Source organism: Saimiri boliviensis, chromosome 14, assembly GCF_048565385.1.
Source record: "Saimiri boliviensis isolate mSaiBol1 chromosome 14, mSaiBol1.pri, whole genome shotgun sequence".
In the NCBI taxonomy this organism is placed as follows: domain Eukaryota; kingdom Metazoa; phylum Chordata; class Mammalia; order Primates; family Cebidae; genus Saimiri; species Saimiri boliviensis.
The window spans coordinates 89101705-89124994 of NC_133462.1; the positions used below are offsets into that span (position 1 = coordinate 89101705).

At 40.7% G+C, this 23290-nt stretch overlaps 1 protein-coding gene across 3 annotated transcripts in view; it reads left to right on the forward strand.

Moving 5' to 3' along the window:
• WDR64 (WD repeat domain 64) overlaps nucleotides 1-3501 on the forward strand; it is a 163939-nt gene extending 160438 nt beyond the window's left edge. For all 3 annotated transcript variants that reach the window (XM_074385393.1, XM_074385394.1, XM_039464187.2), the window contains one exon: nucleotides 2465-3501. In XM_074385393.1, the coding sequence (XP_074241494.1) occupies nucleotides 2465-2548 (84 nt within the window). In that variant the 3' untranslated portion in view covers nucleotides 2549-3501. The remainder of the gene's footprint in view (nucleotides 1-2464) is intronic.
• The last annotated feature ends 19789 nt before the right edge of the window (nucleotides 3502-23290 follow it).

Genomic DNA, 23290 nt, shown 5'->3' on the forward strand with positions numbered 1-23290 from the left:
GAAATTTGGGGGAAGAAATTTCATTTTAATGAAACAAATATTTATGGAATACCTTAAAATATTCATCATGTCCCCTGTACTGTTCTGAGCACCAGGAATCCATTTATAGATCAAGGAACACACAGTACAGTTGGAAGAACGTCCTTTGAGTAAAGGGTTCAGTAACAGTTATCTTAGTCTCTTTTGACTTCTTATTTTTAAATATAGAAATGCTAATTCTGAATATGAACTTCTTTAAATCGTTTGTACATCTCTGTAGAATTAAGTAACACATTACAAAATATCAACCACGGTACAACAAAAGATAAATCAGAATATGAGTTTGTATTTCTTTTTCAGTTTAAATGTGGGAAGAGGAGGGAAGAATGTGAACTTTGGAAAGTGTAACCCGTTTTCAAAGTTGTGGAAACATGTCCAATCATACAAAAACGGCTAGATGAAAGATGGTATATGTGATAACATACTCCATAGTTTTTCCAAAGTGTCATTTTACAAATGACAGGCCAGATGCAGTGGCTCATGCCTGTAGTCCCAGCACTTTGGGAGGCTGAGGCAGTTGGATTGATTGAACCCAAGAATTCAAGACTAGTCTGGGCAACACAGTGAGACCTTGTCTCTACAAAAAAAAAAAAAATACAAAAATGCGTTGGGTGCGGTGGGGCACACCTGTAGTCCCAGCTACTTGGGAGACTGAGGTGGGAGGATCACTTGAGCCTGGCAAGTGGACATTGCAGTGACCTGAGATCATGCCACAGCATCTCCAGCCTGGGTGACAGAATGAAACTTTGCGTCAAAAAAAAAAAAAAAGTATCTAATGACAGAAATTCTCACAATTTTATTTTAGATGAAAAGAATACATAAACTGTAACTGAGTAATATTTCTAATGATAACAGCAAACCTTAATTTTCAAGGTAATGCTGCCCAGTATGATACTGTGCACTTGCTATGCACTCTTTCATTTTGTCTTTGCAACAACACTTTGAGGTAGTCGCAATGATTGTCCTCATGCTACAATTAAGAAAACCGAAGCACAGAGGATAAGTAATTCCTCTAAGATTCCAAAAGAAGCAAATTCATAGAGCTGGCATAAACCCAGTCATTTAACTTCAGAGCCTGGACACTTAAATACAATGCCATGTAATTCAGAGATGGGCAAGCTGCTAGATGTCTTCTGGTGAGAATAACCTTATGAGAATTAACAATTAATGAACACTAGAGAACCCCACCCTTCCCATCTTTTTCATTCTCCTCACTGTTAATTTTTTTCAGAGCTGTGACCACTACATGACATTATATCATATAAAAATTCATTTTTTCAAAAATTATTTTTCGTATAGCATCATTTGTCCCCTTTAAAAGTCATTTTTATTGCCTTTATACCACTGGAATGTAAGATCCATGAAGGCAGAAACTTTGCCTGCTGTCGTGCCAATGTCTAGAACATAAGAAACCCTGCAGAAACATCTGCTGAATGAAATAGTGAGTTAGTTTTTGAAACAAGTGGAAAAAGGAAAAGAACAAATAAAAGAAAGATCCGTGCAGCTTGGGAATTCCCTCAGCTGGGGTTTAGCAGGTTGATCCGGGGAGCTACTTTGTCTGTTGGAGAAAGAGGAGTCATGTGACCTGTTAATGTCCAAGCTTAAAGGATCTGTAGGTGGTTGAATCGTGACCTTAGGAGCTCAGTCTTGCCCGTTTCCTTATAACTCTCTACATCTCCTCTTCCCGTTTCTTCTTTTTTTCTTCTTCCCCCTAATAGACCATAAAACCAAATTGATGTATATTGTGAATATTGGTTGAACATTATTGATAGGAATTTTTACACCAAATTAGTTTGAATTGGTATATCTATTTCTTCCAAAAATAATCAATGCAAAACAAGCTTTTATCAGCTGGATGTGGTGGCACACACCTGTGGTCTCAGCCACTCGGGGAGGCTAAGATAGGAGGATTGCTTGATTGAGTCCAGGAGGTTGAGGCTGCACTGAGCTGTGATGGTGCCACTGCACTCCAGCCTGGGTGACAGAGCAACGCCCTGTCTAAAAACAAAGCAAAACGCAACAAAAACCAAACTTTTATTCCTCATTTGATAATCACTTGATTTTCCTGTGAGTCATTGGACTCTGATGTTATTAATTCATAACATTCATTATTAATTAAACAAGTCTTGTTTTGTTTTGTTTGAACCAACCCTTTCCAGACTGTGCGGCTGAATCCCAGAATGGATAATTGCCCAATTAAGTAGGTCTTCCGCTTCTGCTTGTCCACCGCATCCTTCAGAAGCCCCACCTCGCACTTTTAACACACTTTTACCTTGAAGTCCCACAGAATTGTTAAGTAAATAGCTATTCATTTTTTCTAGGCAGATTAAAATCGCCATATAAATTAGCAATACAACTTGACTCTGGAAAATTGCGTTTGTCAGTATAATGCCAATTACTAACGGACATGCTTTTTATTTCACAGGCATCACGGAGAAGAAGTCTGAAAAGAAATTTAGTCCCACAAATAAACCTGGCTTCTTCCTTCTTCCCAGCTATACCTAAGTAAAAAGGAAAAACCAGAAATGGCTGCTGCACGTAAAATGGCAACGTTTGGATGGTACCTGCCGTTTATTTCAGGTTGAGAGGAGAAACCACCAGACACTATCAGTCATCTATGGCGTCAGGTCATCCTACTGATGGGGAAGATTCCTTAGGGAGTTCTGCTGACTTAACTCTGAATACCGAGCTAGCAGCAAGCAGCCGGAAGTTTAGGCAGTATTTCTTATTTACTATCAGCAAACTGACACATAAGGAAATGAATGAAATCAACAGCATTAGTAGGTCTGAAATAATACGGTCATCAATGTTTAGCTTCCCAGCTCCTCCCATTGTTGACCTTACTCCAGAGCCAGAATGACTGTCAGAACACATGCAGTAGGAGGCACTTTGAGGTCATGCTGTGTGTTGTACAAAGAGAATTATTATTTAAAAGAAAAATGCGCCAGTCAGATCTCTAGACGTTTGTCATCTTCATTTAGAGAAATATTATCGGGAAGAAAATGTCCTAAGTTTCTTAACATCAGAAATTATCTATATGTAGTCCAGACATAATTCCAGATAAATATAAAAGAAGACAAAGAAAGGAAGAAAAATGGGTCAAAGAAATAGAAAAAGCATAGTAACAATAGTAGATTTAACCTTAAATGCATCAGTAATTCTGAAACCTTTAATAGATTAAGTATTCAAATTTAAAACGTTGCCTGAATGGATTAAAAAACAAAATCCAACTATATGTTGTTATAGGAAACACATCTAATATACAAGGACACCAAACTCTTGAAGATAAAAGAATGAAAAAAGATGTATGATGCAATAACTAACCTAAAGAAAATCAACGTAGCCATATTAATATTAAAATACACTGTAAGAAAATAAACAAGAGCTTCATAACAGTTTTATTAATAATAACTCAAAATTGGAAAAAGCCTAGTTTCCACAACAGACGAATAACTAAACAAACTATGGTAGAGGAGGACAATGGAATCCTCAGCAATTAAAAGGAACAAAACGCTAATGCAGGCATTAACATAGGCCAGTCTCAAGAATATGTCAAGTCAAAAGAACTTTGCAGATAGAATACATGTTGTATGATTCCATGTTTATAAAATTCTACAACAAGGAAGACTAATATTCAGTTTAAAAAATTAAAACAATGGTGGTCTCTGGGAGAGAGGGCAAATGTCACAGACAGATTTAGAAGGAGTATGAAAGAACTTTCTGGGGTGAATGATAATGTTCTTCATCTTAATAAAGTTTGGGTTATACAGCTATGTGGGCATCTCAAAATTTTTTGAATGCTATTTCTGCATTTCATTGTATGTGATTTTTTTCAAAAAATTAAGAATTGGAAACGAATATTCACATTGATATGCATGCTAATAGGATTACTAGTGTCTTCAACTTACTTTGAAATGAATCAAAAAAATAGGATGGACGAATGGATAGAGGGATGGACTAATAGATGGACATGCGGTTTAGTATCTCTAAAACCACATTAATTAGAGAATCTAGGTGGCAGGAATATAGGTATTCATCATAGAATTATTTCAAATTCTCTGAATTTTTTATTTTTTCCATATTAAAAGAGAGGAGGAAAAAGTCAAAGAAATCAATATAACATTTTAGAGAAAACTTAAAGGAACTCTATATAAATGCAAAGGTAGATTTATGTTCTTGGCTTTGAGGATTCCATACTGCAAAGATCTAATGTCTTCCTATACTAGTCATCTATCACTGCGAAACAATTAAAAAAACGGAGTGGCTTGTAACAGCAATCATTTATTTGCTCATAACTCTGGGTTAGCAATTTGGGCTGCCCCTCCTGGGCATTTCCTTTAGTCTCACCTGGTACTACTCACACTACTGCAGTGAGTGGCTGCGGTGAGTGTCTAAATAGTCTAAGACAGCCTCCTTGTGTTTGATGCTGGCTACTGGCTGGACTTCTCTTTCTGTGTGATCTGTTGTCTCCAAAGAGCCACGGGGCCAGATTACAGGGCTCACACCTGTAATCCCAGAACTTGGGAAGGCTGAGGTGAAAGGATTGCTTGAGTTCAGAAGTTTGAGACTAGCCTAGGCAACATAGCAAAACTCTCTTTATACAGGAAATACACAAATTAGCTGGGTGTGGTGGCACATGCCTGTAGTTCCAGCTACTGGAGATGCTGAGGTGGGAGGATCACTTGGACCTGGGGTATCAAGGCTGCAGTGAGCTGAGACCGCACTACTGCACACCAGCCTGAGTGAGAGAGCGAAAAAACACAAAACAAAACAAAAACACAAAGAGCTGAGATCCCAGATCTTCACATAATGATCTGGTGGTTTCAAGAAGGTAGAAACAGAAGCTCAAGATCTCTAGAAGCATTGAGTACAAAAGAAAAGATAGGTAAATTGAATTATATTACAGTTTAAAATTCCTGTTTGCCAAAGAGAGACTATTAAGAAAAAAAAAAGGCAAGCTATAGAATGGCAGAGATTTTCATTACCTGTAACTAAGAAACACCTTATATCTAAACTATATAAAGAACTCCAAAAAATCAATAAGAAAAATCAAGGCAATCCAGTAAGATCAGCAAAAAACATGAACTGACACTTCAGAGAAGAGGCTCTGCAAATAGCCAATACATGTATTAAAAAGTGCTCAACTTTCTTAATCCTCATCAAGGTGATGGTAATCAGAACCATATTAGATAAAAGAATAAAAAAATCAACCAAAAAAAAAAAAAACACACACACACACAAAACAAAAACAAAAAAACCTCCTGGCCCTAATAATCAATTATACTCAAGTTTGTAGAATATAAGATTAGTATGCAAAAGTCAATTGCTTCCCCATATACCAGTAATGAACAAGTGGAGTTGAAATTAAAAACACAATACTTAAGCAAAAATCTAACAAAATATGTATAGGATCTATATGAGAAAAACCTCAAAACTCTGATGAAAAAATCAAGTAACTAAATAAATGGAGAAATATTCCATGTTCATAGGTAAGAAGATTCAATATCATCAAGACGTCAATTTTTCCTAACTTGATCTAAAAATTCAATGCAATCCCAACCAAAACCCCAGAAAATTACTTTGGGGATATTGAGAAACTGATTCTAAAGTTAATATGAGGGAGCAAAAGACCCAGAATAGCAAACAATGTTGAAGAAGAAAGAATGAAGTTGGAGAACCGATATCGACATTTAGTGTAAAGCTATCCTATTCAAAACAGTGTGGTACTGGCAAAAGACTTCAGAAGTCGATCAATGGGACAGAATAGAGAGCCCAGAAATACAGACCCACATAAATAAAGTCAACTGATCTTTGACAAAGGAGCAAAGATAACACAATGAAAGATAGACTTCCACACATGGTGCTGGAGCAACTGGACATCCATGTGCAAAAATGAATTCAGGTGCAACCTTAAATCCTTCCCAAAAATTAGCTCAAAATGGATTATAAGTCTAAATGTAAAACTGTAAAATTCCTTGAGGATAACGTAGGAGCAAAGAAGGAAGGGAGGGAGGGAGGGACGAGGGAGGGAGGGACAAGGGACGGAGGGAGGAAGGGACAAGGGAGGGAGGGAGGGAGGGACGGACAAGGGAGGGAGGGAGGGAAAAGAAACCACAAGGAAGCAGTTTCCATAAGAATTGGGACATGGGGTGGTGGCTTAAGCTTGTAATCCCAGCACTTTGGGAAGCCGAGACAGGTGGATCATCTGAGGTCAGAAGTTTGAGACCAGCCTAGCCAATGTGGTGAAACCCCATCTCTACTAAAAACACAAAAATTATCTGGGCATGGTGGCAGTGCCTGTAATCCCAATTACTCAGGAGGCTGAGGCAGGAGACTTGCTTTAACCTGGCCGGCTGAGGTTGCAGTGAGCCGAGATCGCACCATTGCACTCCAGCTTGGGTGACAAGAGTGAAACTCCATCTCAAAAAAAAAAAAAAAAAAAAAAAAAAAAAAAAAAAAAATTGGGATAGTGGTTATCTTTTCAGCAGAAGGAAAGTGTAGTTATGGGGGGGGAGGCGGGGGCGGGTATGGTAGATTTGTACTGTGTCAACTTAGCTTAGCTGTAACTACTTTATCCAGAATTTTCTTCCATGTAATTCTAAGTTAGCAGAGGCTACCTGAACCTGGGTATAACACAGAAGGCAGAAGTGAAGCAGCCGCCATATATTTTTGTGCACAAAAGGTAGGTGTAAAGTACTGATGCGTTTAGTGGATGTTGTCCCTGATCTGCTGAGTCACCTGGGGATGAGGCAACCTCTGCTCTTACATCTACCCCAGACCTTCTTTTTCAGCTTTTCCAACTCCTAGACCAGATTGCCTGCCTTGCTAATTTCAGACCCATCGTAAAATCCAGAAGCAACAGCTGAATATAAACTGTTCACCAAGCCACCACAACTGTGCAAAGTGAAATCCTCATAAGAAACCCCACGTTCTGTAACTGCCCTCAGTTTCCTCGAATGGAAATAGACTGATAAGGGGCATGGAAGAGGCCTCCTGGCTTCTGGGAACATTCTATTTCTTGACTTGCTGATGGTTACAGTGATGTTCCCTTGGTGATGATAAATTAAGCTTTACATCTGTGACTTGTTCAATTCTCTGTAGGTATGCAATATTTCCCAGTGGAAGTTTATATTTAAAAAAACCTCAAAGTTACATGTTATGGCATTAAAAACAGAACAAAACTGCTCTCACAACCTGATGTTTAGAATTACTCCATGTTGTACCTTTAAAAAATAGACTAGTTTCTCTTAAAAATTGTGTGTTTTGGCCGGGCGCGGTGGCTCACGCCTGTAATCCCAGCACTTTGAGAGGCCAAAGTGAGTGGATCCTGAGGTCAAGAGCTCAAGACCATCCTAGCTAACATGGTGAAACCCCACCTCTACTAAAAATACAAAAATTAGCTGGGCGTGGTGGCACACCCCTGTTGTCCCAGCTACTCGGGAGGCTGAGGCAGGAGAATTGCTTGAACCCAGGAGGCGGAGGTTGCAGTGAGCCGAGATCATGCCACTGCACTCCAGCCTGGCGCCTTATGACAGAGTGAGACTCTGTCTCAAAAAAAAAAAAAAAAATTGTGTGTTTTATTTCTAAATAATCAGCTATGAGAGAAGGATTAAAGCTGCTAAAGAGTTCCTCGGTGATGTCCTAAACTGGACTGGATGGGGCCTGGCAAAAAAAGTCGTGACATTTCAGTCACTTTGGAATTTTTTTATTATTATTATTTTTTTATTTTTAAATTTTTTTTTATTTTTTATTTTTTTATTTTATTTTATTTTTTTTGAGATGGAGTTTCGCTCGTTACCCAGGCTGGAGTGCAATGGCACGATCTTGGCTCACCGCAACCTCTGCCTCCTGGGTTCAAGCAATTCTCCTGCCTCAGCCTCCTGAGTAGCTGGGATTACAGGCACACGCCACCATGCCCAGCTAATTGTTTGTATTTTTTAGTAGAGACGGGGTTTCACCATGTTGACGAGGATGGTCTCGATCTCTAGACTTCGTGATCCACCCGCCTTGGCCTCCCAAAGTGCTGGGATTACAGGCTTGAGCCACCGCGCCCGGCCCACCTTGGAATTTGAGTGGTACTTAGCACACAAAGTTGCCGTAAGGATTAAATGAGTTAATACATAAAACCTGCTTGGTGCCCTACCCAAAAGAAGCACTAGTTAGGTGCTTGCCATTATCATCATTCTTCGTGTTGTTGCTAGTATTATGTCCTCTTGCATAATACATAAGAAAAACATAAAAACTGTATAGATTCTACCTATCAATTCAGGCAATGATTCTCAGACAATTGAACACTGGAATCATGAGGGGAAATTTCAGAAAATCACACTTCCTGTGGCGGTGGAGGGGGGGAATGTACAGAATAATTTCTCCCAGATATGTGCACAGCCTGATCGCCAGAGTCTGTGCCTGTGTTACCTTACGTGGAAAACAGGACTTTGCAGCCGTGATTACATTAAGGGTTCTGAGGTGGGAGATTATTCTGGATTAGCCAGGTGAGCTCAAGGTAATGCCAAAAACGTAAGAAGGAGGAGAGAGACCGGGCGCGGTGGCTCAAGCCTGTAATCCCAGCACTTTGGGAGGCTGAGACGGGTGGATCACGAGGTCAAGAGATCGAGACCATCCTGGTCAACATGGTGAAACTCCGTCTCTACTAAAAATACAAAAATTAGCTGGGCGTGGTGGCGCGTGCCTGTAATCCCAGCTACTCAGGAGGCTGAGGCAGGAGAATTGCCTGAACCCAGGAGGTGGAGGTTGCGGTGAGCCGAGATCGCGCCATTGCATTCCAGCCTGGGTAACAAGAGCGAAACTCCGTCTCAAAAAAAAAAAAAAAAAAAAAGGAGGAGAGAGAGTTAAAGTCAATAAATAGAGATTTGGTGACAGAAGCAAGGGTTGGCGTGAGGTGCTTTGAAGCTAGAAGGAGTCACACAGGAATGTGGGCTACCTCTAGAGCTGGAAAAGCAAGAACGCAGATTCTCCCTGGAGCCTCCAGCAGGAGCACAGCCCTGCAGACATCTTGAGTTTAGCCCCAAGAGACTCATTTCAGACTTCTTGCCTAGAGAATTCTAGGATAAGAAGTTTGTGTTGTTTTAAGCCATTAAGATTGCGCTGATTTTTTATAGCAGCAGGAAGAAAACTAATGGGGGCCAGGGTTTAGAGTTCTATTTCAGTCTCAGGGATGAGGTGTAGGCCTCACTTCGTTGTTACTGTTTTAATCTCTGCAGGTGAGGGCTCCTCACTGCCAGGGTTAAGAAGTACTGATCTAGGAGAGTGAAGGACACGGTGAAATATTTTGAGAACAAAGGAGGTGCACGTCATCACGGGGTAGCTCTGTGTAACCGAAAAATTCAAGATTACAGAATAAGGGATATTATACTTCAATTCTGGAGCAAAGTAAGGAAGAAATATTAACGAGACCCTGAATGCTTGAACAGAAGGGCCAAGAGTCCTCTAATTCCCAGTGAAGATAAGGCTGGGCAATGAACTTGGGCTATACGCCACGTGTCATTTAATTTATTATATTTGAGTGCTTTGCTTGGTTCTTTTGTTTGTTTGTTTTTAGCAGCACTACATTATAAACTTTTTGAAAGCAGGGAAATTTTATACTTTTAGAAATTTGATAAAATTGAGTTACTGAATCAAATCTAACAGAGGATTCAATGTTGGCCACAAAAGCCTGGCATGTTTATTCTACAATATCCTGAAACCCCATCTGCTTTTTAATGCAGCCCAATTTTGAGGCCAAGCCCACCCACCTGTCTGCGTGTGGCCTCAATATTTTGTGCCATCTCTTCTTATATTTTAGGATGACATAATTAGATTTATTCTAGTCTACCAGGTTTTACTCCCACCAAGCTGGAAACAGTTCATAATACTTACCAATGTGATAATAATCACCAACGATATTTTTTACATGAAACAAAAAAAAATGTCTAAAATATATAAGACAAAGTATACACTTTTTTTTTTTTTTTTTTTTTTTTTTTTTTTGACGGAGTTTCGCTCTTGTTACCCAGGTTGGAGTGCAATGGCACGATCTCGGCTCACCGCAACCTCCGCCTCCTGGGTTCAGGTAATTCTCCTGCCTCAGCCTCCTGAGTAGCTGGGATTACAGGCACACGCCACCATGCCCAGCTAATTTTTTGTATTTTTAGTAGAGACGGGGTTTCACCATGTTGACCAGGATGGTCTGGATCTCTTGACCTTGTGATCCACCCGCCTTGGCCTCCCAAAGTGCTGGGATTACAGGCTTGAGCCACCGCGCCCGGCTAAAGTATATACTTTCAACATAAGCCAAGTATCACAAAAGACAGTCATATACTTTGGCCAGCATATCTGGTATGAAACAAAAACATTTTCTCCACTTCCTTCAGATCTCTGCTCAAATGTCATCTGATGTCAGGGAGTGAGGGGAGGGAAAGCATTAGGGGAAATACCTAACGTAGACGATGGGTCGATGGGTGCAGGAAACCACCACGGCACAGGAATGCCTGCAGGTAACAAACCTGCATGTTCTGCACGTGTACTCCAGACTTAAAGTATAATCATGAAAAGAGAGAGAGCCCTTATCTGACCATCCCTATCTGGAATGGCACCTTCCACTCCTGCCTCTCCACGGGCACCCCTAAGCTCTCCATCCTTCTTACCTGTCCTTCATAGTGCTTAGCACCGGTCCATGCTATCATTTGCTTATTTTTCTCATTAGCTGCTACTCCTCCCTAGAAGACAAGCTGTCGGAGAGGAGGAACTCTGGTTAGATCATGTGCCACGTCCCCAAGGTCTAGAACAGTGCCTGGCATAGAGTAAGCAGCTGTATTAGCTGAATGGCACCTTGATACACGTGATGTAGTGGGAACATCACCAGGCTTGGAATTAAGTTGTCACTGCTCATTGTCCAGCCTGTTCTGACTCAGAGCTGTGTGACAGCAGATAAGTGACTTAATCTTCTTGATCTTCAATTTTCTTATCTGGAAAATAGGAATGTCACCTGCCCTGTTTATCTCAGTGTCTTTTTTTTTTTTTGAGACAGAGTTTTGCTCTTGTTACCCAGGCTGGAGTGCAATGGCACGATCTCGGCTCACCACAACCTCCGCCTCCTGGGTTCAAGCAATTCTCCTGCCTCAGCCTCCTGAGTAGCTGGGACTACAGGCACGCACCACTATGCCCAGCTAATTTTTTTTTTTTTTGTATTTTGAGTAGAGACGGGGTTTCACCTTGTTGACCAGGATGGTCTTGATCTCTTGACCTTGTGATCCACCCGCCTTGGCCTCCCAAAGTGCTGGGATTATAGGCGTGAGCCACTGTGTCTGGCCTCAGTGTCTTAAAAACCACAAAGTCAAGCTGGGCGCGGTGGCTCAGGCCTGTAATCCCCGCACTTTGGGAGGCTGAGGCGGGTGGATCACGAGGTCAAGAGATCGAGACCATCCTGGTCAACATGGTGAAACCCCGTCTCTACTAAAAATACAAAAAATTAGCTGGGCATGGTGGCGCGTGCCTGTAATCCCAGCTACTCAGGAGGCTGAGGCAGGAGAATTGCCTGAACCCAGGAGGCGGAGGTTGCGGTGAGCCGAGATTGCGCCATTGCACTCCGGCCTGGGTAACAAGAGTGAAACTATGCCAAAAAAAAAAAAACACACAAAGTGATGTGCTGGCCTCAAGTGATTTTTTTTCTTGCGCATGGCATGGTGTAGCTGCTCAGTTAAAGTTGGCCTGTCTTGTGACTCATGTCCTATAACCACTGCATTCCAGTTGAAGAAACGGAAAAGGAAATTACTTGTGTGTCACTAGGTAGCTCATTTACACTGTATTTTCGTGGTGAATAAAGGCAGTGGAGAGGGAAGAACAGAGAGACAGTCTGAGTTACTAATCAATTCAGCAACACGTCCACCACCTGTAACGAGGGATATAGGACTCCCAGCCTCTTCCGCTCCCCTGCCTTGTCCCTGTTGCCGAGGCTAAGCAGAAACTTTTGAGACGGAGTTTTGCTCTTGTTACCCAGGCTGGAATGCAATGGCGTGATCTCGGCTCACCACAACCTCCGCCTCCTGGGTTCAGGCAATTCTCCTGCCTCAGCCTCCTGAGTAGCTGGGATTACAGGCACGCGCCACCATGCCCAGCTAATTTTTTTATTTTTAGTAGAGACGGGGTTTCACCATGTTGACCAGGATGGTCTCGATCTCTTGACCTCGTGATCCACCCGCCTCGGCCTCCCAAAGTGCTGGGATTACAGGGTTGAGCCACCACGCCCGGCGAAAAGTATGTTTTTAACAGCCAAATTGATTATCAAGTGTTAATAACACATAGAGAAAAAGTAAAAGATTGGGTCTTTGGAGTTTGATGCCTGTGGTTAGCTCTGTATTATGGAGAGCATCCTGATCCATTATCCTCTCGATGGCTTTTGCTTTCTTTCAGGGAAGTATACATTATTCCAGTGACGGAAGGACAAAAACAAAGCTATAATAATTTTGTACCGCATATGGGTTATTTCTCAAGTTATTCTTCAATGTAGCTTTCTATTTTAACTTAAGTTTTCTTATTTCATTCCTTAATAGAACAACTCAACATATGGAAAAGGCAATTCAAGGTGCTTTTGTCTCTTGAATCATATTATTCTGTTTGAAAGCTGAATACTTGGATTATCTTATCTTGGTAACTCATTGAACTGCATTTACTAAACTTTGCCTCAGCTATGTTGAACCTAAATTGAAGGACATTAAGCAGCAAAATATAATCTGCTGTTGTACTTAATACAGGGATACAATGGTGACTGCATCCCCCTCAGATCACTCGGAGTCTTTTTTTAAAAAGTTTTTTTTAAACAAGGTCTCACTTTGTTGCCCAGCCTGGAGTGCAGTGACACCATTACACAGACCACTGCAGCCTCCTGGGCTCAAATGATCCTCCTGCCTCATCCCCCAGTCCTGGGACTAAGAGGGCAGGTCATCATGCCTGGCTAATTTTTTTATTTTGTAGAAGCAGAATCTCACTGTGTTGCCCAGGCTGGTCTCGAACTCCTGTCCTCAAGCGATCCTGCTGCCTCAGCCTCCCAAAGTGCTGGGATGACAGACTGGAGCCACTGCACCTGGCCAAATCAGAGTCCTCACAAAAACTCAAGAAAGAACCCTCCCTTAGGTCTCAGGGTTAAGAATGTTGTGCTTTGCCTAGAGAACTAATCTGTCCTGATCTTGTAGACACCATAATTAATATAATTGGATGTTGTTTCCTCTTTTCTCTGAAAACTTAGAAAATTCAGAACGAAATGTGTGTCTTCCCCTCAGCAACGCTTTTAGAACATGATTATGTTTTATATTCTTGCACAGATATTCCTCTGGCCCAGATTGCACAAGTAATTTATTATATTCTTTTGTATCATATGCATTTTTGTAAATTAACATAGTTTTGGGGGATAAGATTCATACAGATGTGTCGCTATTCATATAGATGTGTCAGAGTGGCTGACAAGATATTAACTATTAGGAAAAGTTATAGACTGTAATCTCAAATATTTTGCAAGGCCAAAAGGTTTTATTGAGGCTTGCTGAAGGTAGCCATCTCATTAACAGCATAGGAAAGAAACAGGATCAACAGCCTTCCAAGTTTAAGTCTGCTACCCCACATCCCTTTGTCTCCACTCTGTTTACTCATGTAAATTTTGTGCTGGGTGACCCTCTCCCTGGAAGATAAAAGGGGAATTACCTGTTAATAGCATTTACTCTGGGCCCAGGAACCTAAAGCTTTTATCAGTCGGAAACCCGTTCTCTTAACCGTGTTAATTATCCGCAAGTGTGTTACCATAGAGGTCCTTAGAACCTCTATTGTAACATCTAGGGAATAAAAGCGTGGATGAACAGGGAGTCTTGGTTGATTGGTTGGTTGCATTTCGCCCTCGAACGCAGCCAACGGCCATCCCTAGCCCACTTGAATCACTGTACTGGTGTGAGAGTGCACTCATTCATCCGTCCTTGAGTCAGGGTCCGCAGGCCAGACTTGCGCAGGTTGTGGTTGACGTCTCATAGATGGATGATTACATATATTATATGAATATACATTTTAGTAGACTTTATTTTTCAGAGCAGTTTTAGGCTCACAGCAAAATAGAGCAGAGAAAGTACAGAGATTTTTCCATTTACCACCTGCCCCAACACAGGCATAGCCCCCGTTATCTTAAACATCCCCACCAGAGTGGTACATTTGCTATAATCAATGAACCTACATTGACACGTTATTATCACCCAGAGTCCATAGCATACATTAGGGTTCACTCTTGGTGTTGTACATTCTATGGGTTTGCACAAAGGTATGATAACATGTATGCACTGTTTAGTATCATGCAGAGTAGTTTACTGCCCTAAAAATTAACTGAATTTTTTTTAAGAGACAAGGTCTCTCTATCTTGCCCAGTCTGGTCTTGAACTCCTAGCCTTAAGTAATCCTGCTGCCTCCGCCTCCAAAAGTTCTGGGATTACAGATGCCAGCCACCACACCAAAACCCACAAATTTTTTTCCAAATTTTATTCTAAGTTTCCAGCTTCCTTTTATGAATGATCGTGTCTGAATAAGCTTCCTTTCATGAATGATCGTGTCATGAATAAATTCTTTCTCTCAAAGCTGACCCATTTTTTATAAAGTACAACCAAAATAAAACAAGTCTACTTGCAAATCCAGATTTCAGTGGTAAGATCGGGTGTGGTGGTTCATGCCTATAATCCCAGCACTTTGGGAGACCAAGGTGGGCAGATCACTTGGGGTCAGGGTTTCCAGATCAGCCTGGCCAACATGGTGAAACCCCGTCTCTACTAAAAATACAAAAATTAGCCAGGGGTGATGGCATACATACCCCTGCAATCCCAGCTACTTGGGAGGCTGAGTCACAAGAATCGCTTGAACTCATGAGGGAGAGGTTGCAGCGAGCCGAGATCACGTCACTGCACTCCAGCCAGGGCAACAGAGTGAGACTCTGTCTCAAAAAACAAAAACAAACAAACAAAAAAAAACAAATTTCAGTGGCAAATGTTTACACAAATAAGAAGTCTCGTTACAAAATGAGACTCATAAAACCTCAAGGGTTTTAAAAAATAAACTCACATCTTTCAACATAAATATGCATGCAGAGTAAACGGATAAGATTCCAAAACCTTTTTTTTTTTCCATTACTAAAATCGTAACAAGCAAAACAAAAGAAAAAAAGAAAAACAGAACTTGAGGAATGAATAACGTTTGTCATAACATGATGAATTCTTTTTTGTTAATAAATCCCCCTGAACTGTTTTGAAAGCTACATAATCGATAAAGGAGAATGTGTTATTACCAAGTCACTTAGGAGGGCTATAATAAATATGCAATCATTTAAAAAATATCCCAAAATAAATATTTTTGTTATGCTTATAGGCTTAAGTTTCCTTTAAGTTTATTTGTTATTACATAAGAATCCAGCCGGGAGCGGTGGCTCAAGCCTGTAATCCCAGCACTTTGGGAGGCTGAGGCGGGTGGATCACAAGGTCGAGAGATCGAGACCATCCTGGTCAACATGGTGAAACCCCGTCTCTACTAAAAGCGCAAAAAATTAGCTGGGCATGGTGGTGCGTGCCTGTAATCCCAGCTACTCAGGAGGCTGAGGCAGGAGAATTGCCTGAGCCCAGGAGGCGGAGGATGCGGTGAGCCGAGATCACGCCATTGCACTCCAGCCTGGGTAACAAGAGCGAAACTCCGTGTCAAAAAAAAAAAAAAAAAAAGAATCTCTTGGAGTTTGGGCTGCCATGTTGAAAATCTAATCATGCAATTTACTCTTTAAAAATGTAGGAAAGGCTATGAAACTACTAAATTGTTCTCAATTAAAATGTCAAAACCTGTTGGTTGGTACTGAAGAGGAAGAAAGTTAATTTGCTTTCAGACACTTAAAATACTAGAGTTACACCCCTTTCCAATTCCTTCCTCTATCCCATCTACTTCAAAGGTACCATATCTTTCTAGATTCTAGAACATCAGTATAGAATGTCATTGTGAATTCCAAATATCATTTTCTTTCATCACTCCCTTTAAAGACACTCCCTCTGTTTCCCCCACACACCATGAATTATACCAAAATCAACTCATTTATTCTTCTTATTCCTCTACCCCTCCCCATACCTCATCTCTTACCAAAGGAGTAATTTAAATTTTGCTCCTGGAAATAGGAACACTTTTACACTGTTGGTGGGAGTGCAAATTAGTTCAACCATTGTGCAAGGCAGTGTGGCAAATCCTCAAGGATCTAGAAATAGAAATACCATTTGACCCAGCAATTCTATTACTGGGTATAAACCCAAAGGATTATAAATCATTCTATTATTATAAAGACACATGCACAGGTATGTTCATTGTGGCACTGTTCACAATGGGAAAAACTTGGAACCAACCCAAATGCCCATAAGTGATAGACTGGATAAAGAAAATGTGGCATATATACACCATGGAATATTATGCAGCCATAAAAAAGGATGAGTTCATGTCCTTTGTAGGGACATGGATAAAGCTGGAAACCATCATTCTCAGCAAACTGACATAAGAACAGAAAACCAAACACTGCATGTTTTCACTCATAAGTGGGAGTTGAACACAGAGAACATCACACAGTCAGGCCTGTTGGAAGGTGGGGGTCTAGTGGAGGGACAGCAGAGGGTGGGAGGATGGGGAGCAATAGCATTAGAGAAAATACCTAATGTAGATGATGGGGTGATGGATGCAGCAAACCGCCATGGCACATGTATACCTATGTCACAAACCTGCAGGTTCTGCACATGTACCCCAGAACTTAAAGTATAATAATGATTTTTAAAATACAGATCCTGGAGAATGAAAGCAGACTACTACAAACTCAATCAAGTAGCACCAGTTGACATATAAAAAAAATTTTTTTTTGCTCCTGGGTTAATTGTTACAGATCAACATTCTGACCTTCAATTCTTTCCTGTTCCACCTCTATATTATCTTAGCTGCCTTGTAACTTAGTAAATTTACTTTCTGAAGTGTATTAGCCAGGGCTCTCCAGAGAAACAGAACCCCAAAGTTGTCTATATAGAAAGAGGTTTATTATGACAGATTGGTTCATGCATTGATGGAAGCTGAGAACCTGCATGTGTAAGCTGGAGACCAGGAAAGTTACCGGTGTAGTTCCCTGTAGGGGCAATGGTACAAGTCCCAGTTAGAGTCTGAACGTCCACCAGCGAGGAGTGCTGATGTCCCAGTTCAAGCAGAGAGGAGTCGCCCTTCTTCTGCATTTTTGTTCTAATTCAGCCCTCAAAGGATTGAAAAATGTCAGTTGACACTGGAGTGAAGGATGTTTATGTAATCTACCGATTCAAATGCTAACTTCTTAAGGAAACTCCCTCACAGATATATCCTGAAATAATGTTTTCCGAGTTATATGAGTATCCCTTAGCCTAGTCAAGTTGACATATTAAAATCAGTTGTTGCACTGAGTACTGAAAACTAATAAACAGCTTGCTAAACGTATGCATTGCTAGAAGGTCTTTAAAGTCCATTTTGATGAATAATAAAGAAATAAAATTAATGACACCAAAATCAATGGCATTAGCTTGAATATTACAGACTTTCTTCTACTTGTCCCTGATGGAATCAGAGGGGTTGTGACCATCGCTCTGATATTGTGCTACTACTTACAAACCATTGTTTCCCATAGTCTCACTTTTCAAATAGCTCATTTCCTCTTAAGAATTGGCGTGTGCGATTTGTACGCCTTGCCTGGTACAAATCAAGTATAGTAGGCACTTGATAATATTTGTCATTTGATTTTAATTTCATGATTGCTATAACTAAGTCTATTCCAATATACCAGATGCTCTTCCTATTAGCACCCATTAGCAAGACTGAGTCATGAACCATTCCAGTAAAATAAGCAAATTGTATATAAATCACACAAGAAAAAAAAAAAAAGACATTGCATTTAGGATAAAATAAAACCACTTACATTTTTCTTTTCTCTGAACTTTTACTTTCCAAAATTATAAACTACAAATTTGCCTACATTTCTAAAAATTGGGTCACTAAAAATTGTAGACATCAATTAACATGCTGCTTTTGGTTTTGCCATCTCTGACTATCTTAATTGGGATTTTACCTAGGTAAATTCTGAACCAGTGATTCCATTGGCTGCATTAGAACCAGCTGAGAAGTGTGTTTTTAAAAAACACAATACATATTTTCAGGCCCAATCCTCTAAAAATGCTGACTCAGCTGTGCGTCTTTATTATTTTAAAGATACCAAGGGGATTATGATATGCAGACACTTTTAGGTGGTTAGGACTAACTCAGGTTGTTACATAACATGTGATCTAATTCTAAATGAGTCAACACCAGACATTCCAAAAAACAAGAACCATGTGAAGAGCGGGCAGGGAGCTAGTGGGCTGGGAGGCAGGGTCTTGAGACACACACTGAGATGTACATTCAAATGAAGTCTGGAACCGCAGATATATTTAGGGAGTTGAGACTGTGGCGAGGGCAAGGCTTAACAGAGAAAATAACTTGAATAGAATGAGAAAAAGCGAAGTAGGGAAAGTGAAAGGGCAGAGAAGTCTAAGAAATCTCTGACATGCAAGGAGATGAAACAAGAGGTAGTGTACAAGCCTGGAGGTGAGTGGGGGCGAGACAGGTGTTGGGCAGAAAGAACCAGAGAGACAGCAGCTCACCGGGATGAGGAAGGACCGGGTTTCAGGAAGGAAGGAATAATTAACACTGGTTTGTTTTTTGTTGTTTTTGTTTTTTGCTTTTTGGTTTTTTTTGAGGCAGAGTCTCACTCTCGCCCAGGCTGGAGTGCAACGGTACCATCGCGGCTCACTGCAACCTTTCCTCCCAGATTCAAGTGATTCTCCTGCCTCAGCCTCCTGAGTAGCTGGTACTATAGGCATGTGCCATCACACCCAGTTAATTTTTGTATTTTTAGTAGAGATGGGATTTCACCATGTTGGTCAGTCTGGTCTTGAACTCCTGACCTCGTGATCCGCCCAGCTCGGCCTCCCAAAGTGCTGGGATTGCAGGCATGAGCCACTGCGCCCAGCCTTACATTGTTAATTTTCAAACGTCAACTATTTAAGAACAAAAAGCTTTCCTTTAAGTTCTGAGAATGAACAGGAATGGAGTGACCGGAAAAGCAGAGTCATGGGTGCAGAAGTGAGCTGCAGGGACCCGGGCAGAGCAGTAAGAGGTGAAGAAGACATCAACTCCTCTAAGCTGCTCTACCATAAAGAGAAAGAAAGAAATGCGATTGCAAGAGTGATGGACAGACAAGATGCAGAGTGGGTTCTTTCCTGCTTGCTTTTGTTTTGGAACAGGGGTAGAGATGGCAGCCATCCTTTATCTCACGGAAAGAATTGTTGAATAGAGGTTCTCGGAAAGTTTGTGCACAATGGAGATGCCGAATACCACCAAGTATTGAAAGAGGGAGCATCAGGGAGTAGAAAGAACACAGAGTTGGAAGGACCTGGCTTCAAATCCAGACTGGTTCCTTTACGAGCCGTGTTGACTAAGCACACTACTCAACCTTTGCAAGACTCAGTTTCCCTGTGGATATCCTCAGAACAGAATCTTTCTTCCAAGTTTATGGAAAGATTAAATAAATTAAGCTACACACAGTGCCTGCTATGGTACCAGCCAGTTAGAGATGCTTCTCTCCCTTTTCTTTCATCCTAAGTGAAAATCTTAAAATATTTAATAGGAACATGTATTTACATACCTTGAAATGAATATGTATATGGTGATTAAAATTTACATAGGTACCAAACCAATACATTTATTCTAACCAATAATTTTAGATTTTAAATGTAATAATCAAAACCTTGTTATATTCACCGGGTGCGGTGGCTCAAGCCTGTAATCCCAGCACTTTGGGAGGCCGAGGAGGGTGGATCACGAGGTCAAGAGATCGAGACCATCCTGGTCAACATGGTGAAACCCCGTCTCTACTAAAAATAAAAAAATTAGCTGGGCATGGTGGCGCGTGCCTGTAATCCCAGCTACTCAGGAGGCTGAGGCAGGAGAATTGCCTGAACCCAGGAGGCGGAGGTTGCAGTGAGCTGAGATCGCGCCATTGCACTCCAGCCTGGGTAACAAGAGCGAAACTCTGTCTCAAAAAAAAAAAAAAAAAAAAAAAAAAAAACCTTGTTATATTCAGAAAACTACATGAAACAATAGAAACACATATAATAGGTATCTGTAAACTGGATGAACAAATCGAATAATGTAACCATAACTTCTACATGACTTATTAGTACACAGACAAACCATCTTGTGAAAGATGACATGTTAATACTTACCTTGATCAAAGAAGCGTATTAGGCTCTACTTAAAATGAGATGAAATATTCCTTGCTGCTATATTCTGGTCTCCGATTGGCAGATTATTAGTGTTCAAGGAGAAGGGCTGTAGAGGTGGCCTCAGGTGGACGATGGTTTTATTGCACGATCTGTGAGGTGAGTTCCAAGCCTAAGGCTCTATGACATGGTGGACCTTGAGGTCTGAATTTGGACCTCACTAGATATTCCTGACCATAAAAGAAAAGCTGACGATGGACATCGCATGGATAATTGAGAATGTGCTCTTTGTCAGCAAAAATCACCTGTCGAAATGAGTATTCAGATTCCCTGTCAGGATACAGTCAAGACAAGAGGGCGTTGGTCACAATGCATGTGAACAGTGCCTGCAGCGAGCACAGTCCTCATCCATCAAATAAATGGACGTTCCTATTTATAAAGCTGTGCAGTATTATTCCAGCCTGTTAGTCTTCCAGTATCGAATCAATCATGTCCTTCCTGAATCCAGATATTCAACCCTATATGTTAAGAAAATAATATTCCATAGTGGCATCCTCCCCCAGATTGCTACCTGAAAAATTATCTCCGAATAGCACCCACATGGATCATCCAATGAAAACATTGTTTCTGGATGCCTAAGTGTTGAAATTGATATATTCCTTTATATAGAACCTTCATCTCTGTGCTATGAACACATACAGAAGGATTAGCTTGTCCTATTATCTGATACTTCAAAAGGCTGAAAAGAAAGGATAAGGCACAGTAAAGTTAGGTGAGAGAGTGGAGTGGGAAAGTAAGTGTGTGTGTGTGTGTGTGTGTGTGTGTGTGTGTGTGTTGAAGAAAGTTGAAAAAGAAAACAAAAAACAGAGCAAAATAATTAAAAAGCTCTCGGGAGTAACTGTAACGAAGGAAAAGCTTTGAATACAGGTCGGATTGCAATTAGCAAAGCTATCTTGGTAAGCAGGGTAGAGAGAATTTGATATTCCGTATGTTATTTTTATTTGACACTGAAAATGTGTATTATATTTTGTAGTGGATACACCTTCTGAATTATGTTATAGGTTAACACGGAAGACATGTTTCATCCACTAAACATATAAGAGCTGGATAGTTGGGGAAAAATAGCTAGAAGTTTGCTACCCAGCAGTAGAAAATCTAGCTGGGATTCAAAATATCTCAGGAATGACACATGATACAAATACTGCCTACTTACTCGTGAAATAGACTGCATTTGTATGGCTTGTGTTTGTGTACAGAATGACTGTACTCATTTTAGTAAGAAGATACTCATACATTGTGTACACATGTGCTTTTGTGCCCTCTCTAGAAGTACCCTAAAGAAAGGAACCAGGTCTAGTGTTTTCTTTATACTTTCTGTAACTATCAGTATTATACTGTAGATGCCCAAAAATGTCAACCTACCTATTTACGAGTTGCTTACATTTATATTTTTCTTAGAGACATTAGTTTTTTACTCAATGTAGAAATAACTAGGTAAGGAATGGGATGGGACATTAATCTTCTCAATATGCATTGTGTGAAAAACCAGAAATACACAGGAAAAAAAATAAAAAAGATCAACTGTGCCCTTCAGGTACTTACTGCCTGAGAAAGAAAACAAAAATAGAATCAAATATGGGCAGCTGGGCGCGGTGGCTCATGCCTATAATCCCAGCACTTGGGAGGCCAAGGCGGGTGGATCACGGGGTCAAGAGATCGAGACCATCCTGGTCAATATGGTGAAACCCTGTCTCTACTCAAAATACAAAAATTAGCTGGGCATGGTGGTGCGTGCCTGTAGTCCCAGCTACTCAGGAGACTGAGGCAGGAGAATTGCTTGAACCCAGGAGGTGGAGGTTGCAGTGAGCCGAGATCGTGCCGTTACACTCCAGCCTGGGTAGCAACAGCAAAACTCCATCTCAAAAACAAAAGAAGAATCTAATATGGGCAACAAAGCGTTAAAGGTATGATGATGGAGGTCAATACCAGGACCACATGGACATGGAAAATGTTTCAATTCTAACAAATATATGCCGCTTCTCACCAGTTACAGGCATCACCTAAATAGGATGCACAAAGAAATATTTGTGTTAAGCCGAATGAAAGCAATTCTACAATTTTTATAGGAAATTCACATAATATTAAAAGCAGGAAGACAAAAACAGTGTATACAGGGTCTGCAAGATTTAGAAATACAGATACATTGAGATGAAAAGGATCAACTAAAATGATCCATGTCGGCTGGGCGCAGTGGCTCACACCTGTAATCCTAGCACTTTGGGAGTCCAAGGTGGGCAGATCACTAGGTCAGGAGTTCGAGACTAGCCTGACCACATGGTGAAAGCCCATCTCTACTAAAAATACAAAAATTAGCTGGGCGTGGTGGTGCATGCCTGTAATCCCAGCTACTCAGGAGGCTGACGCAGGAGAATTGCTTGAATCGGGGAGGTGGAGGTTTTAGTGAGCAGAGAGCATGCCACTGCACTCCAAACTGGGTGACAAAACTAGACTCCGTCTCAAAAAAAAAAAAAAAAAAAAATCATGTTTACATAACCAGTCCCAGTCCCGATTTTTCTATTATTAAATAATAGATGATTGCATGTGGTGTCTAAGTCAGAATAAACTTCAATTTACAGCTATACCATCTGTACTACTTACTATTTCTATTACAGCAACTTCTTTGAAGAATGCATTTGATTTTAAAAGGAATGGCATGTCTACTTTTAGAATTTTTTTTTTCTACAAAAAAGTCCATAGACTGGAAGAAAGCACAGAGGCACAGGTGGCTAAGTAAAATTTTTCAATGAATAGAAATGAGCTAAAAGTCTCTAACATTTCCTTAAAATGTCTTATGATGTCAGAACAAATTGAATGAAAAAGTTTACACATTGCTCATGCATGCACATAATTTATTTGTGGTATAATGACTCAGATACAGTGTTTGG